The sequence below is a fragment of the Rhea americana genome, unplaced genomic scaffold (assembly GCF_003343005.1).
Source record: "Rhea americana isolate MKP2758 unplaced genomic scaffold, rheAme1 scaffold_195, whole genome shotgun sequence".
NCBI classification, from domain to species: Eukaryota; Metazoa; Chordata; class Aves; order Rheiformes; family Rheidae; genus Rhea; species Rhea americana.
Window position 1 is genome coordinate 1,601,831 of NW_028186094.1, and position 21,215 is coordinate 1,623,045.

General features: G+C 36.8%; 2 protein-coding genes across 5 annotated transcripts in view; one reads left to right on the plus strand and one right to left on the minus strand.

Moving 5' to 3' along the window:
* The window catches only part of LUZP1 (leucine zipper protein 1), a 46,674-nt gene extending 27,976 nt beyond the window's left edge, over nt 1-18,698 (plus strand). The window contains exon 4 of one of the 2 annotated variants that reach the window (XM_085302979.1): nt 18,436-18,698. In XM_085302979.1, coding sequence (XP_085159105.1) covers nt 18,436-18,561 — 126 coding nt within the window. In that variant the 3' untranslated portion in view covers nt 18,562-18,698. Of the gene's footprint in view, nt 1-11,692; nt 11,757-18,435 lie in introns of those variants that run through there. The other variant, XM_085302980.1, reaches the window with a different exon arrangement.
* The window catches only part of KDM1A (lysine demethylase 1A), a 51,643-nt gene that overhangs the window by 8,166 nt on the left and 22,262 nt on the right, over nt 1-21,215 (minus strand). For 2 of the 3 annotated variants that reach the window (XM_085302984.1, XM_085302983.1), the window contains 12 exons: nt 21,072-21,178; nt 18,980-19,061; nt 16,671-16,765; nt 14,509-14,651; nt 13,908-13,998; nt 12,740-12,874; nt 9,926-9,999; nt 8,392-8,503; nt 7,926-8,058; nt 3,633-3,820; nt 3,116-3,230; nt 288-415 (listed from right to left, as the gene is read on the minus strand). In XM_085302984.1, the coding sequence (XP_085159110.1) occupies nt 288-415; nt 3,116-3,230; nt 3,633-3,820; nt 7,926-8,058; nt 8,392-8,503; nt 9,926-9,999; nt 12,740-12,874; nt 13,908-13,998; nt 14,509-14,651; nt 16,671-16,765; nt 18,980-19,061; nt 21,072-21,178 (1,403 nt within the window). The remainder of the gene's footprint in view (nt 1-287; nt 416-3,115; nt 3,231-3,632; nt 3,821-7,925; nt 8,059-8,391; nt 8,504-9,925; nt 10,000-12,739; nt 12,875-13,907; nt 13,999-14,508; nt 14,652-16,670; nt 16,766-18,979; nt 19,062-21,071; nt 21,179-21,215) is intronic. The other variant, XM_085302985.1, reaches the window with a different exon arrangement.

The window sequence follows — 21,215 nt, forward strand, 5'->3', positions numbered from 1 at the left end:
CTGGATGGATTTGCCCATCATATGAAAAGCTCTAATAGACTGAGGATGTTAAAGCCACGTTCAAAGAGATCTGTTAAGTATTCAATATTTTTTAAAAAATAAATAAATAAATGAAGGGACTCTATTCCTCACATGAAGTACCAAACAAAGAGTCTAAGTTAGCAAACGATCAGAGAAAACTAGTATAATTAAAGTTATCACATGCTTTTAATATTACTTTAATATACAAAAATTCCAGTGGAGGAGAGCTTTGAGGAAAGTTACCCAAACGAGCTAGCTATACTAACCTGTGGCACAGCACTGCTGCCAAAAATGCCTTTGAGAATGGCAAGACATCGTCCAACAATGACATCATCACTGATATTTTCCATGATCCCTGCTGCTTCTCCAGCTACTAGAGCCAACAAAATTGGTGCTGGGGGGAGGGAGAGGAATGAATTATTGAAAATTAACATTTTAATAAGCTAAATACTTAAACTCTAATAAGCACGGAGCTGAAGCTAAGTCATCTGAAAGATAAACAAATAAATTCATCAAAAGTAGTCCTCAGTCTTTCATCACCATTTGGAATTTCCAAAATGAAGATAAATGACCATACATTAATGTACTAATACAAATTATCAAGACAACTGATGTATTAAAAATTAACACACACACTCTCATTAGGAAAGAAAGGAAGCAAAAGAGGTTTTCTTTAGTGAAGTGAAGACATCATTTGTTTTAAATAGAAGCTTCAACTGGGATTTAATAGTCATCGGTGCTACCTTTAAGGTAATCTCAGTATCTTCCAAACAATCTGATAGAAAATAGAAAATCTCTGATAAAATTTAGGCATGATTAACATCACCAGAGCAGTGAAGTTATCTGAGCAAATAGGTCACTTACACAAAATATCACATTTCTTGCTTACCTGGACACATTCAAATTAAACATATCTCAAAATAGCCAAAACTATCCAGAAAAGCAGAAATTCTGAGAATAATTTACAAGTCCAAATGACACATATTAAATAATTCAGGTGCCCAGGTGATGCTGAGGTAAAAAGAGTTAACATAACTGTAGGATGTACAAACAAATAAATGAGGTCACTCAACCTCTGGCTGGAGATTAGTGTGTAACTATAAAACTATGACATAGAAAGTACCTTTTTTCATCATGTATCCCTAGGAAAAAAAGCAGGAGAGCTAGGTAAGGAACAGTCAAAAACTGGAGGGCGGAGGGGGAGGGAAAAGTCATCAGACATCTAGAAAACACCCTGTATTTCTGACAGGACTTCCTTTGCCATGAGCTGAGTAGATGCTTGTGGCAGGCCCCTTCCATCTTAAAGTGTGTCTATACTGTAGCAGCAGGACTGACAACGTGCCAAAATAAGATGCAACAGCAGCACAGGCCAATTGCTTCAGTACACACATGGAGTTCCCAGATGCTTCACATTTTCTCAGCAACCATTACCTGAACTAGACTTAAACTACTGAGGGAACTCCTGTGAGAGCCACAAATCACCAACAGCACAGATGCAACTAAAGTTGGCACTTTAAATGGTCACCCGCAAGAAAAGTAACTTGTTTTGTAGTGCTCATTAAATATACCTTTTTGTTTTAAGCTTTTAGTTAGATAAATGAAAATAGACAGAAACAATACTCTTACTAAAAGTACTTTTTGAGAACTTATTATGAGAGACACCACTGCTTCTGTGGCTGGTGTCTTGAAAAGCATCTTCTAAAGAGTTCTAACATTATCTGCCAGTCTTAGAGAGCCACTCTCTACAGTCATAATCACTTGAGTTTGTTGCTCAAATAAATAAATAAAGCATCCATTCAGCAAACTTTAAGGAGAAGCAAGCTGTGGTATCTCCAAATATGAGCGGCTATGTATAATGCCAAAGGGGAGGGGAGGGAAGGGACATCTTGTAAATGTGGAACAGTAGTTGCTGCTGCTCATCAAGCTAAAGTAGGGATGCTCAACAAGAGAAACAGAGCCTCTTGCCTGCTCCACTGAAAGCTCTGAGTGCTCAATACTAAACCTTGGAAAAGTTATGTCAGGATAAACTACAAGCATTGAGTTCTGCAACTCAGTCACATAACAGAATATGGAACAAGCCCATAGCACCACCTGACCACTGAAGTATGCAGTCCATCATGGTGAGTCCCTAGACATGAACCTTAAGTTTACAATCCTCAGAGTTACCTTTACCAGGAAGGACTTGACATCACAAATGAAAGAGCTCATCTGCTGTTATCAGTTCATTTCAGATTACAGAGGCAGCCCCCTAAAAGAGATATGACCTCACTGCCGCTTCAATTAGAAAAACATTCAGAAAGTTGAGGCTTTCAGAACTAAGTAACTACATTGGATGCCAAAGTCTCATTTCACAAGAAGTTACATGAAAGAAGGGAAGAGCTCAGGCAAGGTTGTAAGCAGCCAAACTGGAAACTATATTTCAAAAAGAGACTGAAAAATGAACTAAGAAAATGTTTTTAATTCATAAATACTGCAAAAACATATCCTCTTCTATGAGGACTCAATACACCCTCCTGACAAAGTAGATATCTAACTAAAATAATACCACTCTCTGGCAAACACAATATACGTTATTTGCTGCACTTCTCAAATACAGCATGTGAGAGCACATGAAAGAATGGATGTCCAATGACGTTAGATTCTTCAGTTCAACTGTTTCCTTATCTAGCTCTCCTGGTCTCACACACAAAGTTGGGGGGGGGGGGGAATGACACAGAATACCCATGGCAACCAAACTGATGCTTAACAGAAGAAACTAAGATCACAAATAAGATACTGAAAAGCTTTGCCAAGATGCAAGAATACAAAGTGGCCTACAATAATTAAAATTGTCAATAGTAGGATTAAAAGCAATGTGATTTAATAGACATGGCCTGGAATTCAGCTTCAAACATATACTCTTCCACATTCTATTCTAGTTTACTGTGCAATCACTCCCAGGGTCCCTGATGCTCTCATTTGTTCTCCTATAAAATATCATCAACTTTCTACAGCATCCAGATGTTAATAACACTATGAACATCTTAGGAAGCTCTCTTCTCTARTTCCAAAACTAAACAAATAGGACAGTAGCAAAACTATGCATCACATTTACCTTTGTACAGATTCCAAAACAGGAAAAGTTCTCCTCTGCTTGCCGTAGTGCTACCAACATGACCAAACAAATTGACACTTGGATCCCAGAAGACGCGATCAAAACACAACACAACCTAAAAATAGAAAGAATTAAGAGTTAGGAAAAGCAAAATTCAAAGATAATTATACTCAAAAATTTTCATCACTGAAAAGGTCAAAAGAGTAAAATTTGAAAAATACATACTGCTATACAGCTATACTGCCTTTCATAGATAATTATCCTCTTGTAGTTTATAAATTTGTTAATTAAGCTACAGCAGACATACCAAGTCAACATCTACTTCTGAAATTAACTATTTAAAAGCTATATGAGACAGAGGAGAGTCCCTTACAGTTCTTCAGATAATTTTCACCATCAAAACCTAGCAAAACAGGAGTGGAAGAAACATTCCTCCTCCTTTTATCCACCATACACATTTCAGATTTGACTTATTGCAACCCTTGCTCTGTTGCAGTTCTGTCAATGACCAAGTCACCTTGTTAAGGTTGCCAAATCCCATCCGCTGCACCGCAGAAGTTTTCCACTCAGGAAGAGGTGGCACAAACTGCACAGCTGGGGGCTGCTGTTTCAGGACTCCCAAGGGAAGTGTACACAGCACAGCATCGCATTTATAAATGAAAGTTTGGCTAGTAGATCTGGTGTTAACAGCTATCACTTCGCAACCTGGTAAAAGGAGAGGAAAAACAGTCACCTAATAAGAATGAAATATAAGTGGCCTTTTACAAGGCCGCTACCAAACAGCACTGGATTACAAAGCTAAAGAAACTATCATTAACTATATCCACAAGAGCAAACTTTCAGGTTGTGGAAACAGCCTCAYACAAGCAATTACTTAACTTCTAGGCAAGTGGATGTTACTGGCCACACAACATGTAAGAACAGCCTTACTGAAATAAGCCTAAAGGTTCATCTAGGCCAGTAAATGATATTTAAATAAGAGCATAACTAAATATCAATTAGAGACTGAGGATTTCATTGAGTTACCYTCCCAGTTCAGAGTTTCCTGAGCCTAAGCCCTCTGTTTTGAAGAGCAATGAAAAGGCATACTCCTTCCATTTGTTTGTTGAAAGTATAATGTAGTAAGGTGGAATCCTGTGGCACCACATTCCTTGACTTATATTGTGTGATTGTCCATCTGAAACCTGCTGTCTATACATTTCTCTACAGATACCAGCAGGTTATGTATCTGACAGAATAGTGTTACTAGGAGACCACATTACTGCCAGGCAAGCTGCAACTGTTCATTGCAATGGGACTGTTACTCAAAGAAAAAGCTTGCTCGTATATGGAGCTTGAGCTGCAAGAACCCCATGCACTTCCCACACCAGTTTCCCTCATCTTTGTAATCTTCCTGGAACTTCTAGGTTCAGCTAGGTACAGCTGAGACATTAAGAGCTGTATAGGACATAATGTTCTGCACATGCACTATGCATTAGCTACAGGTAAGGGACATGTTATACCCTCTCGGTAGAGTCTTTCCTTCTACAGGTCAGCAGGCTATTTGGTTGCTGACTCAATAAAACTGCTCTCAAAGTTATTAAAGCATTTTCTCAAGAGCAGTGTGAGTTTACTTATATTTTCCTCTACTAACTTGTCTAAGTCAGGTATCTCCACATCTCAATCAAGGGTTGGAACTCCTTTGAACTCAACACTCATACAAATCATCTTTGTATTCCTTCTCCCATTCATATTCTGACTTTCCTAGCACTACAAAACAACATATTACAAAAAATATCTGTGATTTGAAGTAAAATTAGCTAGTGCATACATATGTGTGTGCATAAATAGAGTGAAGATACCCAAACAACTCTGCTCTATAGCAACATAATTTCCATAGTGTTTTCACTGTAATTCACCATTTTTAATGTTTATCCCAAACTGGGCTTAAGTTACAAAAATACATGACTTCTCAGAAGAACTGCATAACACTTCCTTGACTTGTCCTCTGAAGCAAAAACAGAGATAAGAATCTGTTGGCAGAGAAGACTGTAGAAAGTAACAAGAAAAGGGGAGTTCTGGCAGAAGCCGATGTGCACAATTACATTAAGTGACTGCTTGCTGATTACAGAGCTTCACAGGAAATATTTAGTAGTTGGGGAGGAGGGAGATCAAGAGTCAGTCCTCAGAAAAATATCTCTAAAAATATCTAGAAAAGATATCTAGAAGACACTCCATGATAGCAGCTTAGGATACTAATTCATGCACAGAATAAACTGCAAACCTTCTTGAATTAAGTATAAGCATCCAATACTAATAACTGCTTAAAAATCTCCCATAACCCCATTGGTCAGCTTCAGCTATCAAGCTTATCCCCACACAAAGCCATATGAGATGAATCTGGTCTAAAAATCAACAAAACACAAGATTTTTGCAGATCACTCCAACCAACATCCTTGGAGTACTTAAAAGGAAGTTGTATTTCTACAGTAATACAAAGAATATATGATGTGCTTGGAAAGAAAACTGACTATACACATAAGGGCTTGAACATACTGACTCCTTTGCAGGTAGCATCATCTCCAGCTCCCCTCAAGCTACAGAACAGAACAGGAAACTTGCAATAGCCTACCTCAGGCACTCCGGTTATAATGCTTTTGCTCAAGACACACACTAATCCTGTAAACTACCAAACTAAAGAAACATTTGTGATAACATAGCTCTCCTTGTGTGGTGCATCTCACTGTACAGAGATTGGTCACTTATTTTTAACAGTTCATTCACATGGTTTTATAAGTACCTTCTCGATGAGGGTACCACATGCCAAGCACTGTTAGTAAGCGTTTTTACTTTAGCAGCATCTGTAGAGGCACATTCCAAGACCTTCACTTCCTTTATAAGATATCAGGAGAAAGGCACACCTCCCTCAAAGCCGAGCCCATAAAAGATGACTTGGCTCTAATGGACGGGGTGGTAGGAAGATGGATTATGAAGGCACATAAAGAACAGACATAGATAAATGACAGCTGGCTAATTTTACTGACTACCTCGATACCCATTCATACTGTGGTCAAATATAAAAGTGTCACTGTCATGCTAAAATGAGGATCATCAGAGTCAATGCACAAGCAAGGATCACAGGATGGCTCTTCCAAAGGCAGGATTGCTTCTGACTATTTTTGTAAGCATGTAATGCTTCAGAACTGTGAAAAGGTACTCTGAGATAGAATTTACTAATATATTTCTGCACTGTTATGTATTTACACTTCCATCAAGACCTGAGTAAAGATGGAGGTTTCCCTTTAGTATTTCAGTACACAGCTAGAACATCCAGCATTAGGTTCCCTGTAAGATGACCAGGAGTCCCTTGATCTTCCATCTGTAGCTATGAAGAGATAAAGGTTCTTTTGAAGAGATTAAGTCAGAGCATATTTACATGTCTAAAGTACAGACAGTCATTTCAGCAAAAAACAATGGGCTGGATAACTGCTTGTTGTGACAGTTTAAAAACAGAAGCCACCATAGATAATGTAACTCTTAGAATCAGATTGAAGTCTTTAGTTTTATGGATAGCCACACAAAGAAAATCAGTCACAAATTCTGATCACCTCGTCTCTTTTGCAAAGGTATTTCAAACCAGAAAGGCTGTTTTAAGAGAGAAATACAGCAGTAAGCAAGTGGTCATAGGCTCCTGATGAAGAAAGGCATCAGACTAAAGTTTTCTTGAGGAAAAGCAGCTCTAACCAGTGGGATAAGCTCCACTTGGGTCCTTCAGAAACATGTTAATGTCAGGGAAAGCAACTAACTGACAAGGAAATCACAAAAGTGAAAGGCTATTTTAAAAATGTAAGAATCCTCAGTGATGGGCAAAGATGCAAAAAGTTCTGTCACAGCGTGAAAACCGTCCTTAAAAGAGAAAATCTCTGAGCAATATAGAATTCAAAAGTTGCAAAATTTTATCTGTTGAACAGGCATGAATGGTGGACACAAATCATCAACCTCAAAAAAAAATATAACAAATAGTTCTGTTATAGAATATCCTAAGTTCTAATACAGAATATAATAGTTCACTGAACTGAATGTTCTGGAGAAAAGAGCTTTAAGATTATTTGTTCAACCTGTGCTCTTTTCCTCAGGAAGAAAAATAAATAGACCGCTAAGGAATCTGAGATACCCAGGTCAAAAGGAACTATAACCACAGATTGTGTTCCAAAAAACCCTCAGGAACTACTTAACTTTGAAGCTATCAGTTCATGTAACCATATGCAACTCCATAGAATTGAGCATAGTTCTGTGTGCTCAAAGAAATCTTAATTACGAGACTTCCTGCAAAGTCTGAATACAAACTTTAAATGCTATTTGTCTTTGCGCTGCAGAGCAAATCTCACATCAAAAAAAGGCATCTGTTTCGAGAATTAGCAAAAAGCATGAGCTCCTCACTTACTACTTACCCAAAGGTTTGGCTTCAGTCTTAAACAACCCAAGACCTCCTATTCCAAGCATTTCAATCACAACAAAATAAAGAAACAGGAGAATGAAAACAAACTCAGAAAGCAAACTCAGAAACCTGTGAACTCAGATGAAAAGCCTGGAGTCTAACCAGCCAGAGAAACAAACAAGAAACAAATATGAAATCTCTATACACCTCCCTATACAGTTAATCTTAATAAAGAAGATAACTGTCCCCCCCACCCCTACATTTTTCTAACCCAGAATGTACGATGGGAGACTTTAATGGGATGAAACTTCACATCTGGTTCCAGAAGCACTGAAATCTGTTTTCTATGATCATGCTCCCTCAGAGCTGTTTTCAGCTGAAAGTTTCATTTACCTGAAGCTGTATAGCGAACTTGTCGAACAGCTGTGTTTAATTTGATGTCTAGCCCTTCTGCCAAGGCTACAGGCACACATGAATATCCATTCCTCACAGTCAAGTGACTGCCTGTGAATTCAAAGTCATCATCCTAAAAGGAAGATGCATAGAAATGAATCACATCATTCAATAGTGAATTATCAGCAACTTTGCACAGTTACAAATTTTTCAAAAAAATATTCCTAGACGTGAGCCTAGAATATTTGAAACCCTTTCTGTTATTAGCCAAATAACAGTAGAGAAACTTTCAGGATAAGGTATTATTAGAGACTGTTTCAGCACCAAAAGCTCCCTGGAATTCCACCTCTAAATAAAAATACATGTAAGAGATGGGTTATCTCCAACAGAAGCAGACAGCAACATATAGAAACTTCAATGAGAATGAAAAATACAAGTTTTTAATACATTGCTGAAAATTAGCTACCTGGTCCCAGTGCTTCAGTGAAAGTGTAGATAGAGGTGTAGCATTAGCAAATTCTAGGTTGGCAAAATGCCAGTCAAGTATTTGCCTGTCTCTTGATGACAGATAAACATCACTAGAAAACAAATGTAAAAGAAAAAATATTTAGTTTGCAAATACATTGCTTTTGAAAACTTTATTCACAATCTTACTTCAGTCCCTCCATAGTGAAGAAGCTAAAAATCTGAATGCAAACAGATTCTGTTTTCAATATTTGTACCTCACTCATGAAGGCTCTAATTCTGGAGAGAGGCAGAGTGAGTCCATAAAACTCATAAGCAAAAACCACACACACACACACACACACAAAAACCACACACACACACACACACACACACACAAAAACCACACACACACACAAAAACCACACACACACACAAAAACCACACACAGGCAAAATCTCTTTAAAAATCTCAAACTGATTCTGCTCTCTACTCAGTGGATTTTCTTTTTGTTGAAACTGATTAACATGAATATTTCAGCTTTGGGTTAATAGCAGAGACCAACAATAAATATAGCAACCTTTACTTACACAATTCACACAGGGCACTTTCAAAGAGTTCATACATAATATTCCAGGTGGAAATTAGAAACTTAACTTTAGAAATAAGAGTAACAATGACTTATGTAGCACATATCAAAGAATAGGCTAAAAATCAAGCAGAGTCACACCAGCACTGTGCATCCCTTTAATCAGACACAGGCATGGTATCCACACTGTTTCTACAAGCAGCCAGTGCTCTAAAGGCCTGTATGCCAGGACAATTCAAGAAGAGCTCGGCAGCTGGCTTGCCTGCAGCACAGTAACACCACAAAGATATAGAGAAGTTGGCAGCAGACCAGGCTGAACTTCCTTGCAAATGAGGACCCACTGGGCCTGCACAAAGACGTAACAGCTTATGTTACTGTAAACTACAGAATGGGCCAAGTACAAGTCAGGAAAGCAAAAGACAGACACAGCATTTGAAATAATAATACTAGCAAATATTTACAGTGAAGAAAAAGTGTGCATTTTTGGTCTATGGAATCCTAAACGAAACAATCACTAAATCTAAAATGGTATATAAAGGAAAAGCATATTCTCAAACTGAGGCACTAAAAGTAGAAGAAAACAAGAGATGCGCAGAGGGAAAGTGCATAAGTATTCACAGCACATAAAGCTGACTTCTTTCTATCCTTCAGCATGCCAACTTTTATTGGCAGGCTTTTCAAATCTCAAAGGCATCCTGACATGAAGATATTAGTTACAGTAAGGGTTACTGCTGTAAGGCATCCTAACACAGAACTACCTTTTTGCGTTTGAGTCACTTATAAAATCAAGGAACGTAAGTTCTAAAACTGAGGAAGTACAAACTTCACATGTGAACCTTCCTATCTTATGAATTACCATAATAAGGAGAAAGGATACCATACCATTTTTGCAATCCAATAAAAAAAAAAATTAAGTTTTAAAAGATCTGTTTCCCAGAGTATTCATTTTTATAGTTTGTATTTTTACCTTGGCGGATTGGCTTCTAGTTCTTGAAGCTTCTCTTCCAGCTTTCCTTGCGTTTCTGCCAATTCATCATACTCCTGGTAAGATTAAAAGCTAATATTAGAATCGGCTTACTCTGAAAAAGATTTAGTGGCATCTTGTAGGCTCTGACTGGATCCAGTCCTCAGTGAAATCAGAGGAAAACTCATGGGTTTCAGTGAGATCTAAGTCATGCTCTTCAGTTCACAACATCTAATCCAACATATTTCGCACTTCTGCTGATCATTTATCCAGAAGCTTATGTCATACTGCAAAAAGATTAGGATGCTGATATTTCAGGAATCTAAACAGTCAAAGCTGAACATGAAGATCCATCACAAGTCTGGTATTTAAAGGGCCCCCTTAACACACAGAGCTGTTCTACATTGCACAGAACGTATTTCTAATTTCTCTATCAAAGGGTTATTACAATTCTTTAATACTGAAGATAAAAAATTTTACAAAGGGGAAGGAGGCATGCAAAAGGCAACAAAAACATGATCTAATTCAACTTACCTTCAGATTTAAAAAAAAAAAAAAAAAAAAAGATTGGTAGAACACTGTATATATGCAACAAACATTTCCTTTCAAGGCAGAATAATTTGATTTGATGAGTGTCCACCACAGAGACAAAAGCATAAAGCTGTTTTTTCACAACAAAATAGAAAAGCTTCTACCTTGGAGCATGTCATATATGGAGATTTCAGAAGATCAGATTATTAATATAGTTATTTTAATGCTGTCACAGTTAGTTGATTACCATCTTTAAACATCTATATGGAATACCCAAAAGCCAAACAAAAATTTTCCACTAATTCACTGGGGGGGGGGGTTGCAGGGCAATAGAGGAGACTTTTACTGGCTTTAAAACACTTCTTGGTACTATACGCAACAGTAAAAATTATCGCTAAAGGCTACAGACACAAACATTGTTTGCATTAAAATTCCATAGATTAGTTCTGGCTCCACTTTTTTGATAGTGAAAAGGTAAGAAAAAACCCACTCCATTTTACTCTAATATTTTTGCCATTAAAGTTAATACTTCCTAGTTAGAAGACTTGCATTAAAAGCCTTTTGCTAGGGCTGTTTTGTGTATCCCAGAACTAAAGAAATGTTTTCTTGAATGAACAGCAACAGAAGAGGCTTGAGAACTGTAGTTTTTTTTATCTACTTAAGTCTACGCCATATGATCTCAACATCTGACTATAAAAATGAGATTCCTCAGTTAAATCTTGCAATCTCCCTTGTTATCAAGGGAGATGAAAAAGAAGAGAGAGGACAAGCCCTACTCAGTCTAAAAGGCCCTAAAGCAGCAGGATGAATGCTTCTAAACTCAGGAGCCTGGAATTTATCGTCTGTAAAAGTAGATGAGATAAATCCTATTTTAAATATCTGTTGTAGAATCCATTTAACCAAGTGACAGAGAAGATCAAGAAACAACATCCTTAGCTTTATGCAATCTTGTCCCTTACTGTTCATATATTATACCGTCACATAGTAGAAAAAAACTACTCAGTCCAGATTTCTGGATGTAGAGTCCAGAACTAAGTTTCTCTGGTGACAAAGGATTGCAGGATGATCCAGTGACCAAAGGATAGTTAAATGGTACTAGTACTAATTAATACTTTAATCGTTACTATTAATAATTCTTATTTTAAAAGACAAGTCTATTTAAGGATATTGACCAATTAGAGTATACTTTCTCAAAATAGGATAATGTGCCATTTATTTCATCTTTGCCTATTCACATAGATAACACTCTTGAACACTAAGAAAGCAGGAAGATCCACAAGAGGGTAAAATATTGTACTACAAGGTAAATGGAAGTCCATTTTGTGAATACACCCAACAGATATATATCAGATACACATATGCCAGAGGTTACAGATTAATTCCAACTAGTGCCAGGCTCATTGTTGTTTTTAAAAACTGAGTCTCCTTTTCAGATTAAAAAAAATGCTTCTTTCCTCACTAAGTCTATCTTCTCTTTGGAAGCATGGCAAAGGAAGACAAAACCTTCTATAAGTTTATTTCATTATAAGAAGCTGGGTCCCAACTAGGACCTAGCCACGAGGGAAAAATCAAATAAACACAAATATTCCAGTCCAGTAAGATGCCAGACCTGGCAGTACATATCATTAATGGTAAGTGAGCAGAGATGGGGGGAAGGAAGGGTAGGGAAACTTTTCCAAAAGCTCGGTAAATATCCAGGGAGTAGACAAAATGTTGGGCTTTAAATTAAATACTTTCTGACATGCCAATAGCTGCAAAATAATCCTTGCTTCCATCTGACCAAGATGTCTTTCATGATCATAGAAAAAAATTGTTTTTGAGGTTTCTTTAAGGCATCAATGTGTATGCAATCAGAGGGGCATCCATTCTGCTTATCAAAATTTATCTTTGTCAATGACAGTCTTTGGAGAGACAGGAGTCTTTACTCTGGAAACCACTATTTCCACCTTAGAGGAGCAACATCCTCTTTAAATACAGATTCTATTTCCAGACTATTATGAGACTCAGCAGTTAATGGGGTATGATCTAAAATATATCTTTCATCATGTGAACACAGTCTTCACCGTGTGAGTGCTCCCTGACACGAGCWGGTAAGGACAGGAATCTAAGGTACTTAATGCTGTTGTATTATCAATATTAAAACCCAGAGTTATCACCTATCACGTTCTCAGAGAATGTTAGTTCAGAGTGAGAGTTCCTGGAAACATTTATACTGACAATTTCTATTTGGCTGCCCAAGGCTTCAGAGACCTTTGCTTTAAGTGTTGTATATATGTCACCCTTTACCTTGCAAAGTGCAGTCAGATCTCTATGTTTGCTTTTCACAAGGAACTCTGCTGTAATATCCCGAGGTGGTTTCACTTCTGATGCTTCCTTGTACTGTTGATGGAGTTCTTTAATCTTCTCTTTTAAACTCACCATCTTTTTCAGGTGGAATAGGAGAAGATAGAAAGAAAGGCAGGAAGGGATGAGGCAGATTTCATGCAAGTTACTATGTTAAATGGATATTCTTCTCAAATCATGCCACTAATACCAGAGAGACTTCCTCTGTTCATCAGACATTACTTACATGCAGATCTACCTCCAAGAAACTCCAGCTAACACCACCAAACCCCTAATAATATGGTTCATCTTCAACACATCACTGATTTCTTAAAAATTCCTTGCAAATAGTTTAGGATATGAGCGCTGTCCTCAGACTACTGCTTCACAGAAGCTTCTCAGATGAAACAGACTTCTGTCTACCACAGCCAAAGCACTCTATAGAGCTCAGAGACTGCCTATAACGCTTCCTACACTGCAAATAAGACTTAATTAGTTATTCTTTCCTCTGAATACCTGACTTTAGTGGAAATAACTGCAAAAAATCCTCTGAAAGATGGCAAGGAAAAGTAAAACATTTTAAAATAAACTGACTGAAAGCTTCACTCATAATCAGCATCTCTAAAGGAAGATACCACACAACACTTGCCATACCTGTCCTCTCCCTTTCTTTTCCCAGATCCGTTTTTTTACACCCTTTTGCCTAATTCTATCTGTGCTTCTCTTCATATACAGGGACAAAGTACTCTTACATGTAAGAAGGAAATTCCTATGACAATATATAAAATCTCCACTTAAATAAGTTTCTTTAAAAGAACATTTTTATTAAAAAAGAAGCAATAATTAGTACTGCAAAAAGTTATATACTTTCTCCAAGCAGTTTCCTTGTTTATTTTGGAGAAGAGAAAAAGATTCTCCAAGGTTAAAAAAGTTGCACCAGTGAAAATAGTTTTTTYGGACTCTGTCACAATTTAAGGCCTCTGGCAGGCCTCAGATGAACAGAGATATTCAAGAACAGCATTAATGGCAACTTTCTGGTATTTTTCTGTGAAAGCATTTGTATACTTTGTCACTATTGGAGGAGCACAATGCTAATGTCTTGTTCTAATGTTATGACTGGACAAGACCTGACCTTGTTAAGAAGATCTTTCAACTCCTCCTGTGTTTTCACAATCTTTTTCCAGTGTTCAATCTGTTCATCCTTCACATGCTTCTCCTGTAATCTGGAAGAGGCAAGAAGTTAAGAGTCAGTGTCACCTTAAAATCCTAGCAGTATTAAGAGAACTCATTATCATAATCTAATGACCATAACGCAATAAAGCACACCTCAAGTGACATTTTAGTAAGTAGTAGTACAGTAACTAGAAAAATTAATACAAGTTTCTGTAAATAATGGATACTTGATTAGCTGAAGCAAAACCCTCTGAATTACCTATTATTAAAAGGTATATTGGTAGGGTAAGTGGGCTTTATGTACATGATTGCATATTAATTCAATTATCTACCATCATTTAGTGTATTATTCATTTTCAGGGAACTTTAATGTTTTCTACTTTAACTAGTATCTCTCTTTGACATGCTTTGATAGAAAATGCATGTACAATGAGAATCTAGCAGAGGTCAAACAGGTGTATTAAATGGGAAATGCTTACCCTAGAGGCATCACAATTGTTTCAGATTTCTTTGAATTCTTCCAAAAAACAGAAAAGTCTATGAACAGTGAAATCACTTACTGTATGACAACTTCTAGAGCCTGACCTAAGGAGACAGGCTTATTATTGAGAACATTAAAATCCAGTTGATGGCTGAGGTAGGAGGTAGCTTCCAAAAGACGATTGAATTCTTGTTCCACCATTTCATCCTTCTCTTTTGGAACCTAGGAATGAAAAGAACAAGTTTGCTTCTTAAAAATCTATTCATAAATAAATAAATAAAAAATATTGGTCACCAAAGCTCAGAACCTCAGAGACAGGACATCAGAGCAGTGGAGAAGAAATTTTCAAGAACATCACTAGACAAGGTAATCTGTGCCATTGCTCTGAAGTCTTAATGCAAAGCAACACCAGGTAGATAAAACTCAAAATGCTTCCATTCCTCAAATCAGAGCAAAGAGCAAGGCACAGTGCAGATACATTCTTACAGTAGTCCTCACACGTATCACTTGCCCTGAACTACGCTGACACTTTAAAAAGACTGCAGTGAACAAAAGCAGTTGATAACTAGCACTTGTGAAAAGAAATTCAACACCCTTAACTCTCTCAAATGGTCAGACACCAAGGCCTGTACAACACAAAGGCACTTTGCCAGAACGTCTAACCAAAGAAATGGAAGAATAGTTTGCAAACCACAGTGACAGCTAGCCAACTCCTCTTCCATGAGGAAAGCAAATCAATGCATGGCCCGACAGATATTTCCTTACTGGAAGATGACTTCAGTAAAGCTTCCAGTAGGCTGCCTGAAGCCAAAAGAACTCTCCAATGTTAGGATGGCCCCAGGCAACCACAAGGTCTTAGAAGGCTTGACATAGCTCAATGGAGCAGATAAACAGTAACTTATCTTCCAGAGTAGTCAGCATGACTAAGAGCTTTCCCATCACCTCAGCTTTTCCAGGATGAGGGAAGAAATACTACAAGGTACTTCCAGAATGCTTGTAAATTAACTCTCCTAAAGACATCTGTTTAAATACTCTGTGCCACTGCCACTGTGAAAACATCTGTCATGTAATGAAGTGTGCATATATTGAAAAGGTCAACCGTAATACAGTACTAACAAGAGTTAAATCCAGCCTATGATAAATTAAGGATAAAGAGAACACTGACTACTATGAGAAAGATTAGAAAAAGGAAAAGAAAAAAGTGAATATCTCAGAAAGACTGAGAAAGCTCTTTGATGACTACTAACAAGAGTAAAAGGAGTTTGAAATGTGCTGTTCATACAGATAACACTATTGTTAGTCCATATGACATAGCTCTCTACCAATTGCTATTCATCCCGAATTCTAAGCATATGCTGTGTGATTTGGAAGGCTGTAGCCGTATCTTACTACTCCAATAATTAGTACTCTTCTTCCACTCCACTTTACAGCTGGCTACACTGTAAACATTTGTTCTTGTGCCAGCTGTTATCTTCCAGCTCATTAGATCTTTCTTCTTTGCTACTTTTCCAGACTAAAACACTGAGGTTCAAAATGACAGTCTTATCCCCTCTCAGGCTATATATTCATACACAAAACAAGCTAACTTTTCAAGCTGCCTATACTAAGATACTCTCGATTCTTTCATTAATCTTAAGAGAGACTCTCTTTGGAAATGCCTTCTTAGAATCACACTGTGCTCTACAGGCAATGTGTTACTGGAGACTTACTGCATAATGAAATGAATTTCCCTATTTCTGATGGATCTACATTTGTTAGGGCATCTTAAGACTGAAGGGCTTCCCCTATCCCCTTCCCAGGTGCAAAACATATTAAAGGCTCAGCTACTAATAAACTAGCTTATTCCAGGGGAGGGAAAAAGAAAATAAAACAAACAACAAAAGATAGTGGTTAAACAGAGCTGACATTTGTTTCAAAGAGGAGCAAGTGAGACAAATATCTAATCTAAGTCTTCTAAAACTTGATTTTTTGCACATGAATTCTTAACTTCAATCTTAACTTCAGATTTGTTAGGTTTTTCTGGGAAGAGCAAACAGGAGCCTAGCTTCCAAATACATAACTTTTTTTCAAGTTTTAAAAGACTTAGTGCAGATATTACTACACTGACTAAAAGTGGACACACACTCTTCTCCCTCTCCCCTTTCATGAAAGTTATCTCATACTAGATCAACAGGTTGATAACAAATATAATGCTTATTTTTAAGAGGTTTATGAAAAAAGTATCTGAAGTATCAGACTTACAGCTTGTCCATTTGCTTCATAAAGTGGGCATTTTTGTTTGATCTTAGCCAATTCCATGTTTACTTGTTTGCTCACCACAGCCATGGGATTCCCTCCTGGAAAACATTTTGTGTAACTGAATATTTTTATGAAGTTTGTCTGCAATTAAAATCAAAATTCCACAACAAAGACTCTTCAAAGACCGTAAATGTACCAACTTCAGCACAAAACACATTCAAGTAAGCCAAAAGACTGCCAAAAGTTTACTTTCATAGAAATTCTTGCAATAATATCACACACACACACAAAAAAAATTTCCTGCCTCTGAATGCTTAAAGATTACTACATAAAAAAAGGATGATTATAAAAGCAGAATCCCAGTGCAGCAGCAACCTTAGCAGGAATGAGAGTTAGTTTATAGTTATAAACATATCTTCAAAAGGCTTAAGAGCAGAGTGGCTGAAGAGTCGAGGAAAGTTCCCAGAGCTGCAGAGAAACTTTCAGAGCTCTTGAAAGTATGGTGATATGGAGATGGAACCTAAGGAATTAAGCCCCTAAAAAATTTTAGGGAAACACCAGCAAGTGACATCAGTGAATACAATATATGAAGATGAACCATGTAGGTGAACTATATGTGGAAAATATATAACCAAACAGATCAGAAAATAATCTGGGAGATTCCATGTAAAATATGAGAAAGGCAGAAAGCAATCCACTTTATCCATCCAGAAATAAGAAATAAATTAACTAAAAATAAAGCTTTTCTGTAAATATGGCAGAGGAAAGAAAAGGAATGGACACAAATGGAAAAGTGCTTCCTGAGCTACAAAAACGTTAGAAAGAAAATGCAAAGAAGAGGTAGCATAGATTTCCTCCTTATGAACAACTTTGGGAGAAGTTTTTATGATCTAACTTGCAACTCTGATTCTGAGATCCAATCAAAATGAACCTCYAATTCAAAATACAGAGGAAGGTTCAGCCTACTGGACAAGTAGCACAGAATTTAAAGGAGGTCCAAATGAGTCCAAGTGTTTCAAGTTCAACAACCTGGAAGGTACTGGACAATTAAATTTGTTTTTTCCCCCACAGTTTTCTTGCAAAAGCAAGCTGTCACAAAAACAGAAAAAAATCCCTATCCAAAACCACAACTTCCACCTCAGTCGTTCTCATTTTTTACACTGTGGGAGACACCCATGATGAATTAAATATAGAAATAGGGTCTTTGGCTGGGCAACCTTGAAGCTGGGATTGTACTATCTCAATACTCTTTGTCTGGAAAAAAGTTTTGTTAAGTAATTGAATTAGGAATAGTAATAATAATAATAATAAAAACAGATATATGCCATGCCACATGGGATGTCAAGGTCAGTGGTCAGTGAAACTTTGTTGGGTTTTTAAGTTTTTATAAAATTTTATCATTTCACTGCACTACTGAATAGTATTCCACATTAAATATCTGTACCTTCTTAATAGAGTAACAAGTATCAATAATGGATATCATCTAATAAAACTGCATTTAGAAGGAAAGAAATATGGCTTGCTTGGCATTAATTTTAGAATTAATTTTGAAATCATTTAGAGAAAAGACTTTCAGGTTCAAATCTTAACTTTAACAGGGCTTTTCCTTTAGAATGACTCTTCCTTTCCCTCTTTTTTCTGTGAATGTCAAAAAACATACCCTATTTCCTTAGCATTTCTCTCATCTTCTAATTTTGCTATTTCCATATCAGACTCTTTGCTTCTTAACTAATCTCACTATTTCTTACCTCTCTATATTCAATTGCAGCTCAAAAGATACTTTGGAAGAGTCACGAGAACAATTAAGATGGGATTACCTACCAACTCCATCCTCAGACCTGAGATCAGAGGCTACTGGCAGCTGAGTAAAGCAGCTTTAGAAAAATTTGCTTAGCTAGTGCAGTGAATCCAGTTCAGATACCATATTACAAGAATTAAGTAAAGATACAAAAACACATGCAAAAAGATAGCATGCCAAGGAAACAGCAAGAAATTCCACTAAGCATGAGTGAACGATTAAAAAAATGTATCATAACATTTGACAACATGACAAGCACCTACATGATTTCAGTGACCAGTGATAACTAGGGCAACAACAAAAATCCCGTCTTCTCTTGTGGGCTGATATCTATTATAAAGATTCAATGATGAAAAAATGCTAATTACCAAAGAGGTCAAACTAGAATATCAATTTTAGATAGTTAAAAACCTCCATTACTTTAACTGTGAAAGGAAATAGCATAAGATTTCAGACTTGTAATAGCCTGACACACAAATTCCCTCTCCCTTCCTTTTTATTTTGGATGACTCACCAAGTCCTGTCACCACCATTGCTCCTAGATCAGCAACATAATTCCCTTTGCGAAATGTAGCAACTCTTCCTCCTACTCGGTCCTTTTGAAAGTACAAAATGTTAGAATTCAGGTAACATTCAGCAATACAGCTCACTTAAGTCACCACTAAAAAAAAGCCACCAATAAAAAAAGTCACCACTTCTACAGAAGATGGATAAGAATTCTCATTGTCAGTATGGTACACTTTTCTGATTACCTCTGCAAAAGAACACTTGGCTCAATTATTTGCCTAAGACAGACTAAAATGTTTAAGTTGCATAAAAAAACCCCAAAACAACACAAAAGCTATCTAAACTGATGTGGAAGAAATTTAAATATACCTACATAGTAGATATACAGAGTAGTGAGATCTACTGTGATTCAAAGAATCACTCTTTATTGACCATAGACTGATTAAATTATATTTTAGATTTATTCCTTCCATTTTCTACTCCAATTCCAATAGCTATATTGGAAATGATTCAAGTGTAGAAAAGTTCAAGTGTTACAACTTGTTTCTAACGTAGCATTAGAAAGATCATCAGCCAACTTTTCCTACTTATTCTCCACATAAGAGTCAGCTATCAATCAATAAGATAGCCATAAAGAAACAGCACATTTTAGTAGCAGAAAAAAAGTTTGATTCCTGACACATACTTCTGACATTTATAGACCCTCCACCCCCTTTTCCTACCACTTTAACCTTCAAAAGAAGAAAATCCTTCTTTCCCTAGTCTCAAACCACCTAGTAGGATGGTATCTGAGAGAAATACCAATTAAAATACATAACAAATTTCCCAGACAGCTACCAAGTCATACAAACTCTGAATTCAGATTCCTAGTAATTAAATCAGTAATTCAGAAGCATGTAAGCATCTTTAATTTTGGGGGCCATTTGTAACGAGTGGATGCAAAAGAAAGATCAACTACCACCTGAACCACTGAAATCATAAGAGACAGTTCTTTAAAAAATACTGACTACCAAAAATAAGCAGTCTAGAGAAAAATGGCTCTGAAAAAAAGACTTGCAAGTTATTCTAAAATGGACTATCAGATATACACACAGGTTTTAAGAACTGCTAGCTTCAGCTGCATAGAAAACTCCTCAGGTTATAGCATGAATTTATTTCTTCCAGCTAAAAACCACAACACATTCAAGTAAGCAAAGAAATCTAACCATTAGATTCTAATTTAAGTATTTTAAACTTGTGTTCCACTTAGCTCTAGTGCCATGAAACAGAGCCAGCAGCTGTCACTACCTATCCACAACAGCAGTAGCCAACAAAAAGAAATGTCTGAAACATTAATCTGTAAAAGTTTTTATTAGCATAATCTGTGCAAGAAGCTAACACATACACAAAATGAAGTCAAGGAGTAAAATAGAAGATAAATCCCAATGTAAATACTCAGTGGACTTATTTGTTTAAAATGAGTCCGAGAAGTCTTCAATCAGTTAGTTTTTATGAAAAAAAATGAACTTAAAAAGAATGTCCACTTATTGGGACAGTAGTAGTATCTTAAAACTGGGAAAAGAATCACCTATTTCACGTACAACAGCCATATCTCTATACAATTTAAACAATTATGTTAAGCACACAGTAATAGACATGGGGAAAAAAGAGTTAATGCAGATTGTTAAAAGGTGCAAAAAAAAAAAAAATCCTGCTTGACCGTATATGGAAGGAGAAAATAATATTGGCGAAAATTCTAAACATTAATTCTATTTAATGGATGGGTCTGTGAAATAAACTTGTATTCTACTTTTCAGTGACAAAAAAATAGTTCCTAATCACAAAAATAACAAGATTTTAGCATATTACTGGTGAGTATATTGCACTGGTACCTGACTCCTCTGACAAAGTATTAACCAGCTACTAATGCAAACATATATATTCACTTGCTAGTGAGACAGGTTTACCTACCCAGCACCACATTCCAGCTGGCTGTGTCTACACACAAGAGTTTAATCATCTTTGGATGTGCTGTTGGGATGCTTAGCCTTACCCTAGCACTGAATACAGATACTGGTTAAGTTTCCAGAAAGTAGTAAAACAGCACAGAAATTTCATACCCTGGCTTCCAGAACTGTGACATCCATCCCAAAACTCTGCAGCTGGCGAGCTGCTGCCAACCCAGACACTCCAGAACCTATAATGATCACCTTTCCAGTCTTCTTGGCTAAAGACAAAGAAAATGTTATAGGCTATTTACATGC